At 40.1% G+C, this 23,862-nt stretch overlaps 1 protein-coding gene across 2 annotated transcripts in view; it reads left to right on the top strand.

The window, feature by feature from the left end:
* scn1ba (sodium channel, voltage-gated, type I, beta a) overlaps positions 1 to 23,862 on the top strand; it is a 27,031-nt gene continuing 3,169 nt past the window's right edge. Inside the window, exons 1-6 of one of the 2 annotated variants that reach the window (XM_042490403.1) lie at positions 1 to 1,922; positions 15,602 to 15,768; positions 18,451 to 18,688; positions 19,996 to 20,137; positions 20,422 to 20,493; positions 21,503 to 21,649. In XM_042490403.1, coding sequence (XP_042346337.1) covers positions 1,865 to 1,922; positions 15,602 to 15,768; positions 18,451 to 18,688; positions 19,996 to 20,137; positions 20,422 to 20,488 — 672 coding nt within the window. In that variant the 5' untranslated portion in view covers positions 1 to 1,864 and the 3' untranslated portion in view covers positions 20,489 to 20,493; positions 21,503 to 21,649. The remainder of the gene's footprint in view (positions 1,923 to 15,601; positions 15,769 to 18,450; positions 18,689 to 19,995; positions 20,138 to 20,421; positions 20,494 to 21,502; positions 21,650 to 23,862) is intronic. The other variant, XM_042490404.1, reaches the window with a different exon arrangement.

Consider the following 23,862-nt stretch of genomic DNA (forward strand, 5'->3'; position numbering starts at 1 on the left):
CACCTCCCTCCCCCAGCCTTCACCCATCCCAAAGACTGATTAGCGCGGCATCCTTCCACTGACACACCATGCAATTTCTGGAGATTACCGATTTTGTTTCCCTTTCCGCCTTTCTTCCTTTTTGACGTCTCGGTCAGCTTCCAATGCGGCTCTCCAAAAGATAGCCTGTCTCCCACCGCGCATCTCTCCTTGAGGGCAATAAGAGGAAGAAGTAGGAGATTTTTTGTTTTTTTGTGTGTGTCGTGCTCAAAATCTCTCCGATGGTCCCCGGTGTGACAGCGGAGAGACTTGCAGCGTCTGACGCGGGATGGAAAGCCTCCACCTCTGACCCATCAACAGGACGAGACGTTTCAAGGATACCAGTGAGGGAATAAAAAATTGCTTTTAAAAAGGCGACAGGTAAAAGGACGCTGCGCTCGACTGTGCTGCGTTTACGGGATTTTTTTTTAAAAAGAGGAAAGCTAGAATTTAATGTATTTTAAGCAAAATCACTGATTCCAGACTAGTTGATTGTCAGCCTAAAAGACGTAACTCCCTATGATTAATTCATAGCCACACCGCTGGGATGCACAAGAAGAATAGCGCACTTTTTTAGCCTCCAAAGACGCACAGATGGGCGGGCAGCAGCGTAAATAAACCCCCTCTTAGCTGTTCAATGCATGCCTGTCAATCCGCCTTCAGACTGGTGTCATGTGCTGGTGACCCATCTGAGCACGGGGAGCCACCTGCACGAGCACCACGCGCACACAGCAGCCACACAAACCACATGGCTTAACTGATGTGCACAAAGAGCGGATGAGTTCAATTGAATAAATCAGAGGTAAACACACTCTGCCCTAGATCACTGCCTAGAGCTTAACTTAAAAGAGATATGTAGTTGTGCAAATGCAATATGGACTGCAGAAAGAAAGCAATAACACTGATATGAGGCAATAACAATTAAAAAAAGGGGGATTTTTTTGTTCCAAAGCCAAAGAGAGGTGGAAAAGCGAGAGGATTTCACACTTCTTCCAAATGCATTTCACTCAGACTGCGGCTCTATCAAACCCTGACCCTCCTTTCAGTTGTATCTGCAGACGCACACGTGGGAAAAGTGCAGCTGTTTCCTGTCGAAGGAATTCATGCATGCAACAGATTTTTATCACTCTTTAACTCATGCAAAACGCTCTTATACACTACGTCTTCCATTTTCGGCACACATTCCTCAGCATGGTCCCTAAAATATCAGTCTTCCAGTAGCCTTTATGGTTAATCTGATGGTACCATTTATCCACCAGTTCGTGTGTCGGGGCGTTATTTGGTGCATGCACATTGTGAGGCTAAACAGGCTGAAAGGGTGTGCCTCAGAGTATAAATAGTTGAACAAAGGCCCATTTGGAGCTGACGAGAGGCCGAAACCTGAAACTCGGAGTGATTCCTCCCTCTTGTAACTCTATACGCTCACACGCTGACAGAAAACTCTCCAGCTCAAAAGAGTGATTTAGGGACAAGGCAGTGAGCTGGGCACACACTGCTGGTGCTGCTGTCAGGGTTTTCAGGTGCTTAAGAGGACCAGATCAGCAAGAAGACCCACCTGCCCCTCCTTCCAGTCCTTGAATGAGCTGAGAAAAAGAAGAAGAAGAAGAAGACGGACCACACCCGGAGTCCCAACAGCATCAAGAAAGAGTCTCCTCCTCTCATCCCCCAGACTCTTAATCGCAGTCAGGACATTTCTGGGCATCTTCAAGGATTTCACCACAGAGCTGGAGTAGTTGTGTGCTAGATCTGTCTTCTGTCTCCCATTCTGAAGAGCGTGTGTGTGTGTGTGTGTGTTTGTGTTTTGACGCCGTTGAGAGCGACCACCGGTCTTCTTTCTCCTGTCAGGATGTCTTCTGTACAAGAGCTGCAGCTGCTGGTACCTCTGGCCCTCCTGGTGCTTCAAGGTGAGTGAGCAGCGGCGGTGTTGCCATGGTGACGCCGCAATGGCAACACCTTGGCATGAGCCACCATCCAATCTCACCCTCCATTCACTGACTGTGCACTTTGTCACTGTTGTTGAGGTGTTTCCTGTTGTCTGGTGTTGCCCTCTCTACCGCTGTCTGTCCTGTTATGTTTACAGGGTTTTCTCCCGTGTGTGTGTCTGTGTGTCTGTGTGTGTGTGTGTGTTCAGATTGAGATGTGTGAGTGAGTGTTTTATCATTGGGCTCGATTGCTTGCTAAAAGCCCAGCTGTTCAGGTTTTTTTTAAGAGTAATGAGATGAGGCCATGTGGCGGTGTTAAAATGGAGGGCACACACACACACACACATGTACACACACATGCACACAGATACAGCAGTGTTGTGAAATCAAATGACGAGAACAATGTAGATCATTCATTTCTCCCTGTGTTGCATTCAGCTATGTGTGGGTTTGTGTGTCCGCAGTTACTAATCAAGTAACTAATCATCATTTTCATCATCTGTTTATATTGAAATTATTTTCTCAAGTAATCAGCTTCATAAGTAGTTTATAGAATTACATTAAATGGTGAAAAGTGCCTGCTTTGATTTTCATAACAGCATTTTACCAACAGATTCAATTAACATTGATATGAGAGCAGAAGCAGCAAAGCTTCATGTTGGAGAAGCGGAAAATAGAGAATGTTTGTGTCTTTGCTTGAAAAATTGCTTCAACGTTTAATTAATTATATGAATAGTTAATTATCTGAGCTCAACTGATTTATAATTTGACAAATTGTTTCAGCTCTTGATCAGGTACGGACGTTTTCAGTGAGTTAATGTTGCAATTTCAGAACAAGAAATGAGTTGTTCTTAAATGTTCTTGTAAAAGGAACAGTGTCACAGATTTAGGGGGATTCAGTAGTATCGAGCTGAGAGGATTGCTGATTGCAACCAGGTGAAATTTCTCCAGTTAGTATTTCTTCAAAGTTCATTGTTCAGGAGGTTTTTACTGGGAGCAGAATTATCGTCAGAGGTCTCTTCCTCTCCAAAACAACCCGGCAATTAAAACTCATAAAAATGCTGAATAAAGCAGTTTGATGTTACAAATCAGTGTTTCTTCTATGCTGTGGGGGATGTCAGAGACAGGTGGCTCGTTCTGGATCTGCTAATGTGTGCTCACCTTATTATTGATCCAGACGTTCAGCAGGTTTTTATCAGAAGCCGAATTATCCAAAGAGATCTCCTCCTCCCCAAAACGAATGAACCTGGTGATTAAGAACAGTTAATAAATAAAACTAAAAACAAAAATAAGATGATTCTTATTTTCAGGTGTTTATACACTAAAGAAAATATATTTACTATATTGTATTCCATTTCTGCCAATATACCCCCTTAAATCCGACACACTGGACCTTTAAGGCACTTTTCTTTTTCATTTGATGCTTCTCACTGAGCAAATAATCCACCAAATTTAATGGGAAAGATTATAATCAGTATTCATTTCTGGATCAAATGGCTCTTAAGTCAGCATGGGTATTTATCGACTCAAACTTCAATCGGCTCCAACGGGCAGTGATGAAAACACAACACCCGAGGGGACGCACTCATTTTGGCCCCTCCGCTAGCTCGCTGTAATAACAGACAGCGCTCAAACGCTGTTCAAAATTTAGTTTGCACCGTGTTTGAGAAAGAGACTGAATCAGTAAGCGATATATAAAAAAGAAGTTACCACTGTAACATTTTTACCGGCCTCCATGACACCAGAAAAAAACACTAAAACAAAGGCCTGCTACTGCATGTCCATGCACGCGGCTCTGGTCTAATGGCAATGGGAAAGCCTATTTTTAACTGGGTTTCCCACGTTGAAAAACACTTGCGTCCATCTTTTCTACAGCACGCCGCAGCTGGTGTGTTTCACTCAAGTCAGCTGCATGTGCTATCTCTGTACTACTATCAGCCAAAACTAAAAAAAAACTAGTATCATGAATTAAAAGAGAAAATGCTCCTTTAAATTTGTGTCCTTAACCTTTCCACTCCTCCTGCTGGTGTCTGTATCATTTGAGATATCACGGCTCAATTTCCCACCTTCACAAGATGCCATTTACTGACATTTACTATTTTACAGCATGAAAAACACCCTTCACTGAAATGAAAATAGCCCGAGCTACACAGTCTGTCACCTTTAAGTTACTGTGGTCTCCTGACACCCACAGGAAGAGAAGCAATGCTGCAAGGAAATAATCTTTAACAGGCCTGTCTTAGGAAATTTACAGCTTCTCTTTATTTATGGCCTCTTGGTTTATCTGAAAACATAAATGGATGTGAAATGATCAATTGGCATGCATTGGCAGACAATTTAAACAAGATGAAGAGGCTGGTTATGGTTATGGAGAGAAAAAATGTTTTTCCTTTAAATAATTTGAGGTTTTCATTATGTTTATCAAATGAAAAAAAAAGCCAATGCCAGATTGTTTTTTTACTTGGCATGCTGTTGTCACAGATGATCTAATTTTAAGCACAGAGATTTAAAATTGAGCACAAAAAGGAAGCCATGCACTGAAAGAGAGATTTACTGAGCACTTATCACAATCAGCCAGCTGCTCTTTGTCTCGCACTCAGTCAAACAAAACTACAAACCACACATACATGCACAAGCCAACAATGCTTCATAATCTCAAAAAACATGGTACTTATAGCAATGACGTGATGTAAAAGTGGCAGTTTTTCAAGTGTATAAAGTTGAACCAAGCTGCAGAAAACTGAGCCAGAGAAGTGAAGCTTGGCAAAAAGTAAGAAGGTTACACAACCTCGATTGACAGAAACAGACAGTTCGAACGAGGAGCCGGCGGGTTAGTTAAGGACTGAAGCAAGTGAGCACATCTGGAGCTGGACGCAGTGAGGATGAGGATATAAGACCAGACAGGGAATTGGATGGAATCTCCCAAAACAAGAGCAAATGAACAGATTGAGGCTGATAAAAAATAGCAGCTTGTGCTCATTTTTTGTATTTTGACATGCTTTTGCATGTGCTAAAAAAAACAAAAAACATCAGATGGAGTTCAAGAAGTTTTTGGACGCCAGTTGATCTCGGAGGAAAGAAAACAAACATATTACAACCAGTTTTAACTAGGATGGTGTTCACAAGCTTCACCGAAACAGCTATCACACTAAGCTCTATCTAAGTCTGGTGACGGCTGCGGAGGGACCGACAGCTCTCGTTCTCGACACGTTCTCATTTACAGATCATCAAGTAGCGCTGCGGTCATGGGATGACCTAGACTTAATCTAGGTCATTTTACACGGACAGCAGTTAACATGAACATATTACACTTTACAGTGATCAAAAATTGATGTTTAATGCTTGAATTGATTTTAAAAAAAGTTTCTTACCATTGACCAAACTTGTCAATGGTAAGAAATGCCATGTTTTTGCATTTATGATGTCAAGTTGGCATCTCGTGTTATAAAACTACCTCTGAGTTACCAAGTTGTTTTTATGACATGAGAGGCCGTTCATGAGAATTTTGTCAGTGAGAAACACAGCGCAGAGACACATTTTTAAAATAGCATAACAGAAGGATTCGGTAACAGAGTGCCACAGGGATGATGTTTCTCTGAAGTTATTGTCGCTCTGTCAACAAAAATCCTGTGGGATTTTTCCATTGAATTTTTGATTATGGTATAAAATAGACTCTGTGGTAAACAAACGTTTATGATACTTACACATTTAGTTCAGTGAGATAATCTCCATAAATGAACACCACTTTCAGGATTCTTGAAGCCAAAGTGCAATCACCACAGGTTAAACTCTAAAGATAGGCTATAAAGTAACCACATAGTCGCATGATTTAACGTCGCCACCACAACAAGGCTGAGAAATCGTGTTCGGCACGGCGTGATGACGTTCTGTAGCTCATTCAGCTACATGTTAGCAACCTCATTTTTAGAGACACATTAAAGCTTAAATGTTTATGAGTGGGGTATTATGGTGACATATTTCATGTCGTAGAACAAAATGTGAAAGTCTCATAAGCTTGTGTTATCTAACCAAAAACCCATTCAGAAAACCTGCAGACTTTGAGACGAGGGAACTGGGAATGCTAAAATGTTAACTCATTTCTGTCAGAACTATTTAATGGCCTAAAAGCAGTCTAATAGCCGTCTGCAGCGCTGCCTCTGTTAAAAGGTACAATATTATAACTTCGTCCACCGGTACCTCGTTTGTTGGTGTCAGGAAGTTTAGACTCTGCTCTCTGGTGCCATCTATTGGCTGTATCTGCTCGAGCATAAACAGTGACGTTTGAAACATCTGAAATGAATGGGTCTGTTTTTATTTGAAAAGGGAGATTAAATGAGCTGAAAGCCTAGTGCTTCTCATAAACGCCTTTGGTGTTGATATCACACACCTCGGGGCTTGACAAAGCATCAGTATTTGAAGAGCTGGGACTGACAACGGGCGAGTAGCTCACTAACATAACAAACTTAATTTTTTTATGATACTCGAGAAGCCAAAATATTCCTCTCTTTCCAAACACAACAAGATTATTCACAAGTATAAACAGTGTAGTTGCTTTCAAGCCAGACCAGAGGCTTGTAAAACCTAATGTATCTGATGGTAACCTTAAGTAATGCATGCAGAGACTCTTTCGGAGCGGAGCCATATAGTCTGCAAATGGCTCGAGCACGGACTTATGGTAAAAGCACATCACTGTCAACAGGATGTTTGAACAACCACACCATCTTCTCCGCGCCGAGCCATTTGGATTCACGTCCATTCCATCGCTCCACTCCGACCACTGCACAAATTGGTAATCACATTACGGAGGGGCTCATCATCATTTTAAGTGGCAGGGGAGAACCTAAACTAATTATGACTACTCAAGTGGTGCACTGCAGCAAGTTCTGCACAAAACCAAGTCTGATTTATGGTCCGTGCTTTGGTTTGAGAATTTTCTAGAGAAGAGTTTTACTGTTTGTAGATTTTCTGGCTTAAATCGGAAAATAACTCATTGTGAAAGCAGAATTTGTGAAGCACCCAACACCCCTCCATTCAGACGCCTTTCAGAAGCATTTAAATCTTTAATATTTGGGGAAATCAGTTTGATTTCTTTCAAAAATATGAAAAAAGGCAACAAGCAAGAAATTGGCAAAAGGTGAAAAGAAAAGAATCTGAAAAATTGGTTTTAAAAACAGAGTATTATAAGAAAAATGTCCAGAAACGATATTTATTATTATTATATATTTGAAATTATGTCACAGAATATGTACATTATATATATATATTAGCACCTTTTATGTCATTTTCTTGTTATTGTTTTACATTTGTTGTAGGTTGCTCATTGCCTTCTTCAAAAAATTCAAGCAAATTTACTCAGGTTTCAAAGAGCTAACCTTTAAGGCAAAAAATATAGCCAATATTCCCTTAAAGTTGAATAATCTATTCAAATTGAGTACTCTTAATTCACCTTGTCTTCTGATTGAGTTTGCTTTCAAGCCCTGATAAAATATATCAGGTTGTACATGAATGTTATACGAAACTTGCAATAGCTGCTACAATTTAGTATACACAAAGTCTGGATCTATATTTATCGCCTTGTACAGACAGCAGGAGCTCTTCATTGATTCACTCCATCTGAGCGGTCCTGCAGTCTGGACAACAACAACAACAACAACAACAACGTGATTCTAGAAACTGTAAAAGCGGTTCACATGTGCCGCATCTGTCAGACTCTGAAGCCTCAAAGCTGCATGAATATTATTTCGAAAAGAGTTTAATTTAGTTTCTGTGTGAGGCTTTTTTTACTGCCAGATCTGTTCTAACCCTCAGATCCGGGGCGAGATACTGTGCCACGACCTAATTTGCAGGCTGCATGCATCCTGCTTATTTGTGTCTCACACACACACACATACACACACACCTGAGCCCGTGTTCATCCAGCTGTGTGACAGAGGTCTGTGGCACGGTTTCCTGTGGCTGTAGGAGGGGGGTGGGAGTCAGGGGAATGACAGGGGCTTTGAAGGACGAGGTGACCTTCATCACAGCTCGATTTGTATTTGTAGCGCTGCAACCTCATTGGTTTATTAATTATTATTATTGACAACACCGTCAAAATAATTACGTATTTTTGGTTATATAAAACACATATCAGCTTGATGAGAAGCTGCAAGTTTTTTGTGTTTATTGGAAAAGTACTTTGTTATTCACCTGTTGAATACATAAACCGTCTTTAACTAAAGTAGTACAAAATACACAAATGCAAACAATCTCTCTGAGGCTAAATAACAAAACTGAAGCTACCACGTGTACACTCAGCTGTGCAGGCTGCTTGTTTGGATAATAGCTTCAGCTAAAGTAAAATAAACTGACAGTCAGGAGGCTGATAGCCTGGAGACAGGCCAATAAGAAGAGAGACATGAAGCCTACACTGGGGTAGTGCTTCTCGAAAATGCGTACGTGTATGTGTGTGTGTGTGTGTGTGTGTGTGTGTGTGTGTGTGTGTGTGTGCCAGAACTGCACAAGGGCAGAGAAGGACAAATACACATTATGAAGCAGATCATGCAGATAATACAATGTGTGCGTGGAGGGAGTGTTTTTGAACAATGTGTCACCTGTCTTGACAGAAAGGACTGCCAGCTGGCAAAGTGAAAAATCAATAAAGTCATTAAATGTCTATGAGCTGTTTTAGCGCCTTTAAGCTCATTGCTTTGGTTTCTGTAGCATCACTATTTTGGTTCAGCCTAATCACTCAAGCAACCATTTTGCTTCAGCAGCTGTTCACAGCCAAAAAGCTCTAATGAACCCACTTAGCGCTACCTGCTCAGCACCAAACAGCAGACGGACACAAATACTGACAAGCTGGTAAACATAGTGGAGCATTTAACAACTTAAGAGCCAGATATCTCCCTCAGGGGCAGGTGGAGACCAACAACAGAGCTGAAAGAGACAAATAATGGACTTAAGTCTGCAACGTTAGGGGTGCCTGGTAGTTTACCTGGTAGAGTGGGCGACCCACGAACCGAGACTGTGTGCTTGATGCAGTGGCTGCAGGTTCCACCCCAACCGGCGTTCATTTGCTGCATGCAATTTCCTCTCTCTCCCTGTCCTATAAAATAAAGGCAAAAGTTAGCAAGATTAACTTATGGGTGATAATAGGTTGGGTTTAGACCTTGTTTTTCTGCCAATAAGTGGTCAAAATTTAAGTGACGTCTGTAACATGAAGTGTGTTTTTTCAAAACACTCTTAGGAAATTAATAGTTTCTTCTCGTTAGATGCATGCAGTCTTCAAAATAGACTTGCAGCATGTGTAGAACACCTCGTATTTACATTTACTTTCTTGTCCGACAAAAGCACGTGGCTAGGTTGAGAAAAAGAAAAAAAAAACAGTTTGGCTCAACATTCATATGGGAAGCAAACAGCTGGCTTCTGGGTGAAAGTCTGGGGTTTGTTGGACATATCCACATCGTTTCATGCTCCTTATATTACCACATAAATGGAAACATTTAAAACTGATGCTGTGACCGAGCGACGGTATTTGACATTTGGGAATAAAAACGGGCTGGTGGGACAAAAGCTCTGAGTTTCACCAACAAGTTGAATAGAGTTGTAAGACGAGGATTTTGAGAGAGGAAGAATGCTCGCCTTGTGTTTCATTCTCCAGAACAGATCCAGATCTATTTTGAGGAACAAAATGTCATTGAACATGCAACACTAAGAGTCTTTGTGCATGAATTATAGAGAACAGAGCTCACAACAGAAAGGAATGAAGTGAGATCAACATGAAACTAGACAGCAGATACAGATCGCAGTCTACATAAAAACACGCTCACTGTCGTCCTTGAGAACTGAAAATGTGGGTGGCGTCGTGTTTCTCTCAAAATGTGTTTACTGTTGGAAATTAAAAACATATAAACATCATTTCTAGGAGACGGGACTGTGTAAAATAATCACTGGTGGTTTTTGTTGACTTATTATTATTTGTTACAGTAATAAAAGAAAGCTGATTTTGGGAGAGAAATATGGCTGTCCTGAGAATCAAAACACAACAACAACTCAGAAAACACTATAACATGTTCCACAACAAAATGACACTTCAAAAAACAAAACAATGTTTTGGGAGGTGGTGTTTTTTTGTTGTCTGAAATGTACAGAATTTTGGAAATGTAGGTTTTTTTCCTTAAATGTTTGTTTGTTTTTGGAAATGTTGTAGTGTTTTCTGAGCTGTTGTAGTGTTTTGACCCTCAGTGCCACCTTAGAAAAGAGATAAATGAAAAAGGACAGGTTGGATTTAACTGACGTTGTGATGTTACTCTCTAGCTACTGAGAGATCCTCTTTTTGTTGTTGGAAACTTTCTACATATCTGTGCCATGTTTGTGCATTTGTTTTTCACAATCACATGTTGATGCCTTATTTCAACTTTTGGACTCTACAAATGAGAAATTGTGCTCTTGAAGTAATGCGGTAGCTGTTACCAAAAACACATTGTTACAGACTAATTTTTTTCTTCATTTTTTGTTGTGACTTGAGAATTATTTAAGTAGCAAAAGAGGGCAGCGATGAGCCAATGAGCTGATAGGTGTAGTAAAGAAAGAGAGCTGCTGCCTGGCTCTGGCGTGAACGTGTGATGCAGAAATGAACAGAAAGCAGATAGGAAGTCCTCAGGGTTTTTGTTTACTGATAAAGCAGTGTGGTGTCGCTCCACCAGCTTTGTTGGTTAAAATGAAAGGGACGCTCTATCTCAGTGTGCGTCTACTTGTTCCAATGGAAAGTCTCTTCCTTGCTCAGTCTCAGGGGAAATGTCATGGATGTTTGGCATTTCCCCAGGTTATATATGCCTGCAGTATATGCGTGTGTTTTTGTCTCTGGTAACCCAGTCATGGAAACAGATGTTGTCCTCCCTCGTCTCTTTCGCTGTCTCGCTTATCCAATTTTCCTTTCTCCCTGCGTCTTATGGCAAACTCAGCAAACACCCTTGATCCTTTTTGTGTTTCCTTTAGCTCTCGGCCACATGCTAAGACAGCTATAACCTCGGTGGGTCGATGGTCTTTTGTGCTGCTAAAGCTTTTGGTCAGGTTATTTTTTGCTTTGTAGGCCTCGGGGGTATACAGCAACTGATATGAGGGATTAAGCAGCCAGCCCCCATCAGAAAAAAACCCTCCTAATCTGCAATTTCTGGAATATCCGTTGCATAATCCTGAACCTCCATCCACAGATTACGCAATGGATTTGCATTTCTGATGTGTGTATGTGTCCTGCTGCTGCTGGTGAGAAATGTTGCCGAGGCAGTTTGGCCTCTCTGTTTAGTCCGCACTTTGAATGTGCAGTTCCTTTTGTGTCGGCTTTCATCTTTGTCTCCCTGTCTCTCGCTGTCTTCTGAACTCGCTGTCTCAGCTTCGGACGGTCAGCAGCATCCCTGCCCACCTTGCACAATCTCGCCTCTCGCTGCGTCACCAACCTCCTTCGGGATTACTGCCCCACGCTGTCTGTGTGTGCCGCTAGATTTTCACCTGTCTCTCTTCATTCTTCTTGTCCTGTTACTTAAGTGCTGTCCTCTGTCCTCAGACACCCCCTTAATTTCTGTCCCGCTGTCAATCATGTGCTTTGTTGTAATGTGTCTCCTCTGTCTGTGTTCCAGGTCTCACCTCTTTTTCTCTGAGCAGTCGATATGCCAGCCATCTCAAACCCTTCTGTGTTTCTCTGCATGGGATGTCTTGCTCTTGTGTCTGTCTGGTGTCTCTTTCTGCCTGTCTTTCTGTCTTTTCTGAACAGTAGATCAGGGATACTCAACTTGCTTTACTTGAGGGCCACTTTTGAAAAACTACAGGAGGCCAGGGGCCAGTCACAGCAGCCCAATACATGTCTGTAGGATTTTAGGACATTTCAAGGATTTAAAGACGTTTCTAAAAATTCAGGACATTTCTAGGATTTTAATATGATTCTCATATTTTAGGACATTTCTAGGATTTTTGGGAGTTTCTAGGATTTTAGGATGTTTCTTGCATTTTAGGATATTTCTAGGATTTGTAGGATGTAGGATTTTAGGATGTTTTTGTACATTTTGTAACATTTCTAGGACTTTGACATTTCTCAAATTTTAGGAAATTTCTCAATTTTTTGTCATTCACATAGGATTTTACATTAGGATTTTAGGATCTCTGTCAGATTTTAAGACTTTTCTACGATTTTAGGGCATTAGGGGCTTAGCTAGAACCTCAGTTGGGGGTGCAGGGGATCCTTCACTGGCACTATTTTTGATAAAACAAAAATAGCACTATGGCACCTAAAGTATACTAAAAGTACAAAAACAATTCCCAGTGTGAATTGCTTTATTTTTATTATAAATTACAAAATGTTTGGGGGGCCCCCGGCATCCTATTGGGGGCCAGATTTGGCCCACGGGCTGTAAGTTGAGTATCTCTGCAGTAGAAGCTGATATTATACAGTAGAATCTCTCACAGACTTGAGTCAAAATATCATTGTACATTTATGTTTAACCACAGATTTGGTGGTGACTATTTGCAAAAATGTTGAATTTGCTTACCTGTGAAGTTTTCGAGAGCTTTAAGAGATGAATGACTTTCATCGACCTCTGCTGAGGATTAGCTGCAGCGCTGACAGGTGATGCAGTTTACAGCAGCCTGTAATTAACACAAACAGTCACATTTGGAACAGACAGGAAAGCTAATTAGAGCAGAGATTAAGATGAAAAATATAAAACAAAATGTATTTTTCACTCACTGTGTTGCTTTTTGTATAAGTGCAACTGTTCTCTAAGCAGGATTTGCAAAATGCTGGTTGCCTCAGGTCTGCTTGCTATAATCTAGTGGTCCTCGGCAGACCTGCCTCCCAGAAAACCCCAGAAGGCAAAACCCCGGCCTTAACTGAACCCTGTTTTATAGGCTCAGACTTGCTCACTTGAGTTACTGTGGTATGTCTCATGTTTGTGTAAATCCTATTTAAAGATAAATTGTGGTTAAATACAACTTCACTCATATTTTCATAGTTTTGGAGATTCATCCTGTGGGTGAATATAACATTGTACTCACCAAAGTAATTGCTGAGATTTGCGAAAACAACAATGATGATGCTACAATGAAGTTGGAATCACAAGCACCCGGACATGTAGACTGTAACTATGTTTGCATGCATAAAAAATATTCCACTTTTATGCCCTTATTCCAAAAAAGGCAGTATTTCCTATGAGCTGTTTACAAGGCTAACAAAAATACATTTTTCACTAATACTCCTGGTTACATGCAGCCATGCCTATTTCGATTAACATATCCAAAAATTACATTTATGACATCAAAATACTGAAACGTGGCGCATCTGGAGCTGCTTGTCATTTTGATTTGTTGCACTGAAACAGGATTTTTTTAAAAAGTTTTCTGGTGGCAGACTTGTTGGATAATGTGAACACAGCTTTCCTCTACCATTCATTTAACCACCTTCTTGAAAAGGTCGGCATTTGGATATTTGTGCCATCCAAAACCCTGTTGATATCCAAGTCTTTCAAAATATTTAAAAGTTGTTGAGTTTCTCCTTTCAACCACGGACACAAGAGGTTTCTTCCAGCTGCGTTCACAACAGACGCTGCCTGTCCGCGCATCATGCTGCAGCGAGAGGAGGCTTTTGGCGTCGGGATCTTACACCAATGACTGATCATCGGCTTGGTGTATCAGAGCCATAGACTGTATGTAAAGATGGATAACATGACATTCCCCCTTAAAGTGTAGCTTTTGAGTCTGGATCGCCCCCTGGTGTCTGTCTGCAGTATAGGTCATAGAGCCTGTCTGTCCATGTTAGTGAATGGGACATAGGCCAAACTAAAAATAGCACACCCTAAAATAATTTTTTCCCAAAGATGGTTTCTGTCACTGAAGTTAGCTCTATCACCCTGATGTTTGTTTAAATGATCATTTTTATGATAAGTTTGGTTTTAATGAGTTATTCAATTCCACTAAAATGGGGATTTTTTCGCCATGATTGACAGCTGTGTCAGCCAATCCATGTGCATTCAGTGGAGCTGCTTGTGATTGGTCTGACGGGTGTTTTGGCGGGAACTCCCCAATGTGGATAACATTACTGCGCAGACTCCGGCTTTCAATGACACCACCAGCGCAAGATGGCAGCGCTCGTATCATAGGATATTTTAGCCTCACTTAAGCATAGAGGGGATAGGTGGAGGCGTAACGCCCGTCTTTATATACAGTCTGTGGTGGGGGCCTTTAGGTTGTCTAGTTATGCTTCAAAACAGTAATTTTGGCCTCTGAATATTTTTCCCAGAGGGGGGGGCAGCAGTTCAGGGTGGCCATGGCTCCTCCTCAGGGGCGTCATTGCTGTTCAGGTTCTCTAAAACTAAACCTGGAATTAAATCAGTGACTTTCAGGCCGGGGTTCAGTCTTTCACGGGTCCAGCTGGGTTCAGGTCTGTCTTTTGTTTAAATGCACGTGTCCATCTCTTGTTTCAATACAATAGCATTTACGTTTGGGTTTATATTTTGGGGCCTGTGAAATTCTTACATTATGTTCTTAACTTTCTCTCCTTTTCCCTCCCTGTTTTCTCTCCCTCCCTCCCTCTTCTCTCTCTGCAGTGCATCAGCCGGCTTTAGGCCTCCTCCCTCCTGCTTCCCCATCTCCCCCCATGCTTTTGCAGAAATGGCTGTTACTACAGAAGCCTGTGCTAACTTTCTCTTTCTCTCCTCCTCCCTCATCATTCCCCCTCTTCATGTTTCTCTGCGGTGTGGTGGCATTTCTATTTGTGTCATTTTTTTTTTAACTCTCACTTTGGTGCTGCAACATTTGTATCCCAGGGAGTAAAAAGTTAGACCTTTGTTTTTAGATATTTGTGCACGTGAGGCCGTGGACGCTGTGGAGCCTCTGTGAATCTCAAACTTTTAATGATTTCAGTTCATCTGATCAGCGTTGTGTTTCCTGTCCTCTCCCTCATCTTCCTCCCTCCCGTCTTGCGATTCAAAACAAACACATCCCCAGAGGTCAAAGTTGAGAATAGCACAAGATCATTGGTTGAGAGCCATGCTGAGGCCTCAGTGGAAACTGCAAGGTGCAGTGTGAGAGAGAAACAATTGGAGTTACAGGTGTGTAACTCCTGGCCGATGAGGAGTATGTGTCATGATGATGATGGCATATATAGACTCACGCTTCTATATATGATTTTAGATCAGTTAAAAATTAACAGAATGCAAGAAACTAGTATCGCACACTGCAACCTCTTTATTTCCCCTCAGATTCACGGACTGAAAAACACCTCAAATGTAAATGACGACAAAACTCAAAAGCAAATGATTCAAATTCACAACAATCTATGATTGATGAGTGGAAATAAAAACATGCAAGAAAAAAGCTATGCCCGATACAAAAGAAAAAAAAACGCATGCAATAAGCATTGGGAGCAAGCACGCAAAAATATAAAAGTTACTGTAGCATATATGTTTCGTTAAGTACTGTTAAGTCAGTTTGCCTGCAAGTACTGAGATACTAGAAAACACTAGAGCTCTGCCCATGTCTCAGCCTCTCCCTCGTGTCACGGGTACATGACAGAGAGGATGATGGCCTCCCACGGCTCTTACCTCTTAACCCTGTGACCCGCAAATACACAAAGAGCAATGAGGTGACACAGGAGGTTTCTAACTGTGTGTTCTTCACCCTTTTTCACTCTGCAGCGGCTCTGTGCCGAGGAGCCTGCGTGGAGGTGGACCCGGACACAGAGGCGGTGGCCAACGAAGGCTTCAAACTGGGCTGCATCTCCTGTAAGATGAGGGGCGAGGTGCCCGCCAGAGCCACTGTTGACTGGTACTTCATGGCTTCGGATGAGACCGAGTTCACACATGTGAGTAGTCACAAGATAAACGACAAGGTCGCAGTGACCGAGCTCAGTAACTTTTTAGCATGACTCATTACAGAGACCGTTCAAAGGGTTTTATGCTCTCAGCAAAGTTTTACCCTAAAGGTCAAATCTAAGTGTTTGTTTCCCTGGTTCAATAATCAAGAACCAACAGGCTGCAGCCTTCTGATGTTAAACTCCAGGGATAATCATTTTTGATTGGGGGCCACTTTTGCAAAAAAATAAATAAATAAAAAAATTTCTAGGATTTCAATACATTTCTAAGATTTTTGGACAATTCTAAGATTGTAAGGCATTTCTAGGATTTTAGGATGCTTCCCAGATTTAGGAACATTTCAGGGATTTTAGGATGTTTCCAGGATTTTAGCATGTTTCTATAATTTTACAACATTTCTGGGATTTTAGGACGTTATTAGGATTTCAGAATATTTCTGGAATTTCAAGACATTTTGGGAATTAAGGATTTTTCCATGATTTTAGGGTGTACCTAGGATTTTAGGACACTTTGGGTATTTTAGGACATTTCTTGGATTTTAGAACATTTCTAGGATTTTAGGACATTTATCAGATTTTAGGACATTTCTAGGATTTTGGGCGCTTAGCTAGCACCTCTGTCTGGGGGTTACAGGGATCCTCCACTGACACTTTTTTGATGAACCAGCTCTATTTTGATGCTGTTTTATGCACACTGACACCCAATTGCCAGAAAAATGCTGGCATTTTACATTTCTTCAAACCACAAATAAATTACATTTATGGTTAGGGAAAGATGATTTTGGGGGGCTTAAAAATGGTTTTGGTGGCACAATCATTACTGGAGAAGCTGTCAATATCCTGGTAAAAAAAAAAAAAGCAACCACTTTTCATGACAACTACCGTCGTTCTTGATATGCTGATGTGATACATATGAAACGTACAAATGTTACATATTCGTGGGTTGCAGAAATGTACAATGCCAGCATTTTCTTCTGGCGTCTGGGCTGTAACCCTTAACTTCCTGCAAGTGGCTAAAAGGAAACCAACTCTCCAGATTTTCCTGAACATTTAATGAGGGCAAAGCCTGCTGCTGAGGGTGTGGTTGTGTTGGTTGTGGTTTAAACTTTGGAGATCGTAAATTAAAACAAAAAGAAAAACAAAATGTTGACAGTTTTGCCATTTAAGAAATGTCTGTAAAATTAAATGCAGCCAGTTTTCTCTCTGATGTATTTAGTTATCATGTATCCAGATAAAGCAATAGATCAAATCGGCATAACGCCCCAAATACATCCATCACAACAGGGTCATTTGTCTTCTTTTCCGGGAAACGGCTGCAATGCATTTATCATGAGAGAGAGCAGTGTCTTGCATTTTTTATGACAGGCATTTTTTTCCCCTGTGTGTCGACTGGAAGGCAGCGCTTTTGCTGAACCAGGGAGTCCTCACTAGCCATTATGATACATTACTTTAGCAGGAGAGATCCCATTAGCCCTCAGCTGCCATTTAAAATCTCTATACACTAATTCACCAGGAAGTGCAAAGGTGAGGTTGTAACTGCGGCTCAGTCGATACGGGGAAACAGAAGCAGCAGCGATGTGGAGACCGGCCGTCTGTTTGCTCGGGACATGAACTGAATTTATCAGCACAGAACAGTTTGTTTTACATCCAGCAGCATCCACGAGGGAACGGCAGCTCTCTGTATTTTAGTTTTAGTTTTATTTATTTACGTGTGTAAATAAACAGGACTGCAAGCCAGATTCAAAAACAGGTGTGTTAGGAAATATCTTTGTTGCTGCTTTAGTTAAGTTTGCTTAAAAGTGCAGCTGTTTGACAGGCACATGTGGATAAGAAACTTTTTCCAGGCACAGTTTTTGCCCTTGGAGGCTGAAATTTGGCACAAAGGTCACAGTTATTGTGAATTTACACTTGTTAAAAGGTCCAGTGTGTAGGATTTAGGGGGATGTATTAGGAGTGATGGAATGTAATATCATAAGTTTTTGTTCTTTAGTGTAAAATTGCCTTAAAATGAACCGTTTATGTGGGTCCTCATCTACAGTCTGCCATGTTGCACCGCCATGTTTCTACAGTAGCCCAGAAAGGACAAATCCGACACTGAATATTGTGAGGGCCATGTATGTTTTTGCAGTTAGCAGCCCCTCCACAGCGGGCAGGGGTGGAAAAACACTCATGTTTTAACATGAAACTGCTTTATTCAGTGTTTTTACTGGTTTAAATCATTATCATTTTGTTTTGGAGAGTAAAAAATACTGTCCTGGGTTAGAAAAAAAAAAATACAAATTCATGGGCACCAAAATCAAATTATTATAGATAGCAAAGAAGTGACGAGTAAAAACTGAACTTGTTGTTATAACTAGCACTGTAATGGTTGAACCATATTTTTTCACTTTTTTATACAAGTTGTGGTGAGAGAAAGGCAATTCGTGGCATTTCATGTCTGTTTATTTGTTTTCTTACCTAACAAACAAACATAAAAACTAAAAATGGCTTGTATTTTATTTCTCATTTTTGGATTTCGAAATGAAAACCAAACAACTATTTGTTTTTTGTTGTTTTTTCCATTTCAGTTTCTAAAAGGAAACGTCAAAGACCAAATGGTACACGGACCATTCACAGTGTCTATGTCGCTTTGCCTCCTTTTCAGAGAAATCCCATTCTGCATTTCTTTTTCAGTTATACAGCTATGAAGAGCAAAGGCCCTACACCAGTGATCCACGTTTCTTCGATCGTCTACACTGGAACGGCAGCAAGTACACGGAGGACCTTCAGGACGGCTCTATCTACATCCTCAATGTGACCTTCAATGACACGGGAACCTACAAGTGCATGTTCAGCCGCACCCTCATGTACACCAACTACGAGTTTCAGACCAACGCCACTAAGATTTTCAACGTGACAGTGGTGCCAAAACGTAAGAGCACAGAGGAGGGATGTTGTACTGAATGCTTAAGGAGGGAAGAAGGAAACTGAATTAGCCAGCTGCACAAATCAGCAGCACGGTCCTAATGTCCATCAGGTTACACGCCTGAACGAAAACAGATGTTTCCGTTCAACAGAGAAAAACTGTCACAGCTGCCATTAATTAAAACCGCTTTGGTTAATATTTTCATATTATCGATTGACGAAATTAATATATCAATGTGAAAGGGGTTGCAAATTGTTAGAAACTCACAAAGAACTATCACCAAACCCTGCAGTTACCCATAACTTTCTACAGAACTTTTTTTTTTTTTGACATCTCTCAGCCAAAACTTGTTTTGATAAAACTGAGCAAACCGGCATGATTTCTTTCAAAAGCATGAGATGAAGGCAATGAGCAATTAAAGAAAAAGAAATGAAAAATCTGCAAGAAATTAGTAAAAAAAAAAAAAAAAAAAAAGTACATGAAAATTACCAAAGAATTTGTATTTTTTAGCCAAGGAAATTATCTAGACAAAGTGCTAAAATTCTAATAATTTTGAAGCATAATATTCAATATTTAACTTTTTTCCCTAGCCATTTTTCCTACCTTTAAAAAAAAATCTAAATCTTCAAATTTCTTGCAAATTGTGAAACATTAATGATCTAGTTGCTCGATGCCTTTTTGAAAGAAATCACACCAATATGCTGAGTTCAAAGGTTTAAATACTTGTGAAAAGATCTGAGAACAGAAAAAGACTCTGTTTCGGTGTCTGTTTCTTGTTTACAAATTCTCCAATAACAGCCAAACAGTGCACTAAAATTATTTCTGGAGACCTTTTAGAAAGGCAACAGAATCTTGGTTTATATTTGATCCGTGCTGCTGCATTAAATAACTGACCTGAGTCAGTGGTGGAGGGCATATGAAAATGCAGAAGCATAAACTGTAGTTGTTTAAGAAACGACCCCAAATCCTGAGAAAAAATCTGCTGGGATTTGAGCTCAGACATGAGCAGGGAGATCTGGGCACCAGTACTAAAGAGGGAAGTTTACCACAGTTCATTTACACAAACTTCACAGATACAAAGCTGGTTGAAAATCAGCAAAGTATCCCTTTAACTGTATCTGCCGCAGGATTCAGCGATGAGTTATGACTCTGTAATTCAGGACAGGAGGCCGTGACTTATGACTCACATCGTTTAAAAGATGTATGGCCGAGGCAGCCCTCATCCTTTTCATGGTACAAATTAAACCCAAGCTCCTTTCTGTAAGCACACAGACACAATATATCTCACCTTATCTCCCTCTGTGTCTCTCTAGTCACCAGAGGAATGGCATCCATCTTGTCTGAGGTGATGATGTACGTCTCCATCATCGGGCTGCAGGTATGGCTCGTGGTCGAGATGATTTACTGCTACAGGAAGATCGCAGCGGCAGGAGAGGAAGCTCTGAGAGAGAGCGCGTGAGTCACACTTTAAAACACACAAACACAAACACAGCCGGCCTCTCTCCAGTGCCCGTCCTCCAGTTCCAGATCCTGCTGGGCCGTCCAAATGTCCTGACTTCACACCGACCGCTTTCACCTTTGTTTTTCCTCCCTGACACTGTTTGGGAAGCAGAGACACAATCTGTTTTAATCTGCTCTTCTCAAAAAATAACAAACATTTTCCTCACTGAACTGACATCTTGTTCTGATTCACTGATCTTGACCGCCTGTTTCTTTCTTTCCATCACTCTTTCCTTCAGGGCGGAGTATTTAGCTATAGCATCGGAAAGTAAAGATAATTGTGCAGGTGTACAAGTGGCAGAATAGCACCGGTAGGTCTCACTAAACTTCATGTCTGAATCTTCTTTTGCTTTCCTTTGATCTCTGTTTTATACCTGGATTTTAGCTCCTCAAAAATTAGGCTGAAAACACGTGTAGACTGCAGACATTTGACCTTTTGACCAATGAGTTGTCACAGTGAACATTTAATTTTTTTCCCAACTTAAATGACCAATTCCCACCATGTCCCCTTCCTAAATAAAGTAATTTGTACCCTAAAATTATTATGATAAATTGCACCCCAAAATTACTTAAAACTTTGAGCTCTGAGCAAATTGGTTTGATATTTTTTTCGGTGGGAAAAATAGGGAATTTGCATATTGCATGAAATTAGTACATTAAAATTGTTTTTTTAAAAAGCAAGGGTAAAATGTCCAAAGAACTATATTTATAATGATCATAATTCTATATATAAAATAATTTTACTGAATTATTATAACTTTTGGGTCATTTTCCTTGATCATTTCTTTTTATTCTTTTTTTGTTTTTCATTTTACTTTTTTATATTATCCAATTTTTTGTTTGTTTGACCTGTTTTTTTTTTTTTGTTTTTGTTTTTCTTGCTATTTTTTTAAGGTTTTTTTTGTTGTTTCTTTTAACCAAATCCTTGCTAATTTCTTGGTCATTTCCTCTTAAAAGGCTCATTGCCTTCTTTCCCATGTTTTTGAAAGAAATTAAGCCAATTTGCTCAGGTTTCAAAGGGTTAATGTATTGCCTTAATTAAATTGCATTACTTTTGTTTCTTTTCATCCTTCGCCCCTCTATACTCTTCCTAAATGCCTCTTCAGTTTAGAACAAGTTTATTATTATCCAGGTACTGAAATAAAATACTTATGCTGTCTTTGTAATGCATTTAACACTGTTTAGGTTTTAGAAAGAGCTTTTTGTTCTCCATAAACCAGCGTGTTTGGGCTCTGAGAAAGGTGACGTTTTACTGCTCGTAGCTGTTGTCTTTTATATGTTAATAATCCTGACAGTTTTATATTTTTGTTTTTACTTCAGGTCGAGGAAGAGTTCAAAATTGCATCTTTGAGGAATCACACATTCCCGCTTTCATGCCCTCTCCTCTCACCGTCAGTCGCATCCCGCCATCCTCTCCACACGATGGAAAAATCAAACCACAGAGAGGAGAACGATCGCCACTGAAAGGTTTTTTTTAAGTGACTGTTGGCACAAGGAGGTAAACAGTCATTTATATTTTGTCCCGAGGGACACGAAGGATGCACCAGGTCCTGGTGCAACGAGACACACAAAGAGAGAGAGAGTTGAATTGTATATAGGTGTAGACATATGCACAGATACTCTTATATATACAGTACACGATATATATATTATTGGCCTACATTGTATATCCACTATCTGCATGCTAACGAGCTAATCAAAACAAACAGCATCATGCTTCTGATGTGAATTAGTCTGATTAGAGTTTTCCTGAACCTGTCAGTGTTTCCTCTGTGAAGCTTTGGTCAACATGAATTTTTTTTTTTAAATGATAAATCAACATTTTGATAGCCAAAAAATATATCAAAAACTTTTATTTTTTGTTTTGCCTTTCAATAATAGTATATTTGAATAAATTTAACAGCAAAATTTCTTGCTGTTGTGATGTAACATTGCTGGAAAATACAGAGGAAACACTGTTGCAGCAGCTGATATTTTGTCCTGATGTATTCAGTGTTTCATTTTGACCAGTTTTAATGCAAAGTACTCACAAGTATTTGGCAGAATATCCCCCCAAATCATCCTAAAATGGTGTCAGAAAACAGCATTAATAGACCATAAATGAAAAGTGCAACAGATAAAAAAAACACAATAGCACGCCCATCATACAAGCAGTGGCCACACAGGCAAACGTCTAAACTTTTGACATTTTTATCAGTCTAATAAATTTGGAAACTATTATCAGTGGTTCAACCCCAACTTATAACGCAGCTAATCATTTTTGTGTTTCCTCTTAAGAATTTCTGATAGATTTAATTTCATTCTGCTCACCAAGCAAAGCGATGCATGAAATGTGAATTCTGCGAAGTGTTCAGCTCGTCACTGGAAGGCGTTTGATAGAAAATGATTAGTATTCGCAGAGTTTTTAATAATCAGCTCTCAATTAAAGGAACATGCAATCATTAGGTACTGTATATTCTCAGTTAGAGGGATCATTTGGATTTTTTCAAGTGGTGCTATATGATATAATCAGTGTTGGGAAGGTTACTTTTAAATCGCAATAGTTTACAGATGACTAGTAAAAATGTAATAAGTTACATAATTATTTTAATTTCTTCATCAAAGTAATGTAACTTGTTACTTTTTGATTACTTTTCTAACAAATGTTTTGCACAGGGCAATAAGGCTGAAAAGACATAAAAACATGAGTGCATAAATGTTGCGCTCAGATTTGTCTCTGCAGCTTTACTGACCTGTGTTGTCCAAAAATATGCCAAAAAGAAGACGTTCCTGCACGGCAAAAAGATGCAAAGCAACAGAATGAACATTTTTATCGACATCTAAACTTTTTACTGACTTTTTTCATAAGTAATCACAAACATTTTAATTAGTCACTGTAATTTAATTGCATAATGTTTTTCTCAGTAGCTGTAACTGATTACAGTTACATTAATTTTGAAATTTAACTAGTTACTTGAGACTAGTTAAATGGGGACGTGAGGTCCATCTTTATATACAGTCTATGAAGTTTCCCCTCTGTTAAAGTTTCTCCTCTGTATAATTTGGTTTAATATTTGTCTCCACAGCGACATTTTGTCGCTGTCATGATCACTCAGTTTTCCTGTTTCCTGTTTGTTATTTTCTCAGTAAACTGCTGTTACAAACAGCTGAACGGCGGCGTAAAACAGCTCACGGCAAAGGTGGACTTTTGCGCAGGAATACAGAAGTTATATGGTTGAGAAAATGTAGTGCCAAAGAAAAGGACTGTCTGATAGAAAGATAAATCACTAAAAAAACTTTAATATAGCGTTCACTAAGACTGATATTGATTATTTTTTTTTAGGTAGGACTTTTTTTTAAAGTGGCTAAAATACATGTAGTTGTCAGCCCCTCTCGGCAGCAGAGTAATGCTGAACTTCTAGGTTGCTAGTCCCGTCTGTTTCTGCAAACACAGAGCTCATCGACTGCCATCTACTGTATGTAATACACTGACTATAGATAAGCATCTCATACAGCCCCACTTCAAAAAACCCAAACTATCCCTTTAAACTTATTAGAAAAACAGAGCAAGTCATGTTTTAACGTTTCATATCCGCCCGGGGCAGCAAGTGATTTGAGATCCTGTTTGATCTCAACTTCTCAACACTGATGTTTTTACTGTGTTTACCCGCATCCCTGACAACTCATGATGATAAAAACCA

This window comes from Plectropomus leopardus, chromosome 7 (assembly GCF_008729295.1).
Source record: "Plectropomus leopardus isolate mb chromosome 7, YSFRI_Pleo_2.0, whole genome shotgun sequence".
Classification (NCBI taxonomy): domain Eukaryota; kingdom Metazoa; phylum Chordata; class Actinopteri; order Perciformes; family Serranidae; genus Plectropomus; species Plectropomus leopardus.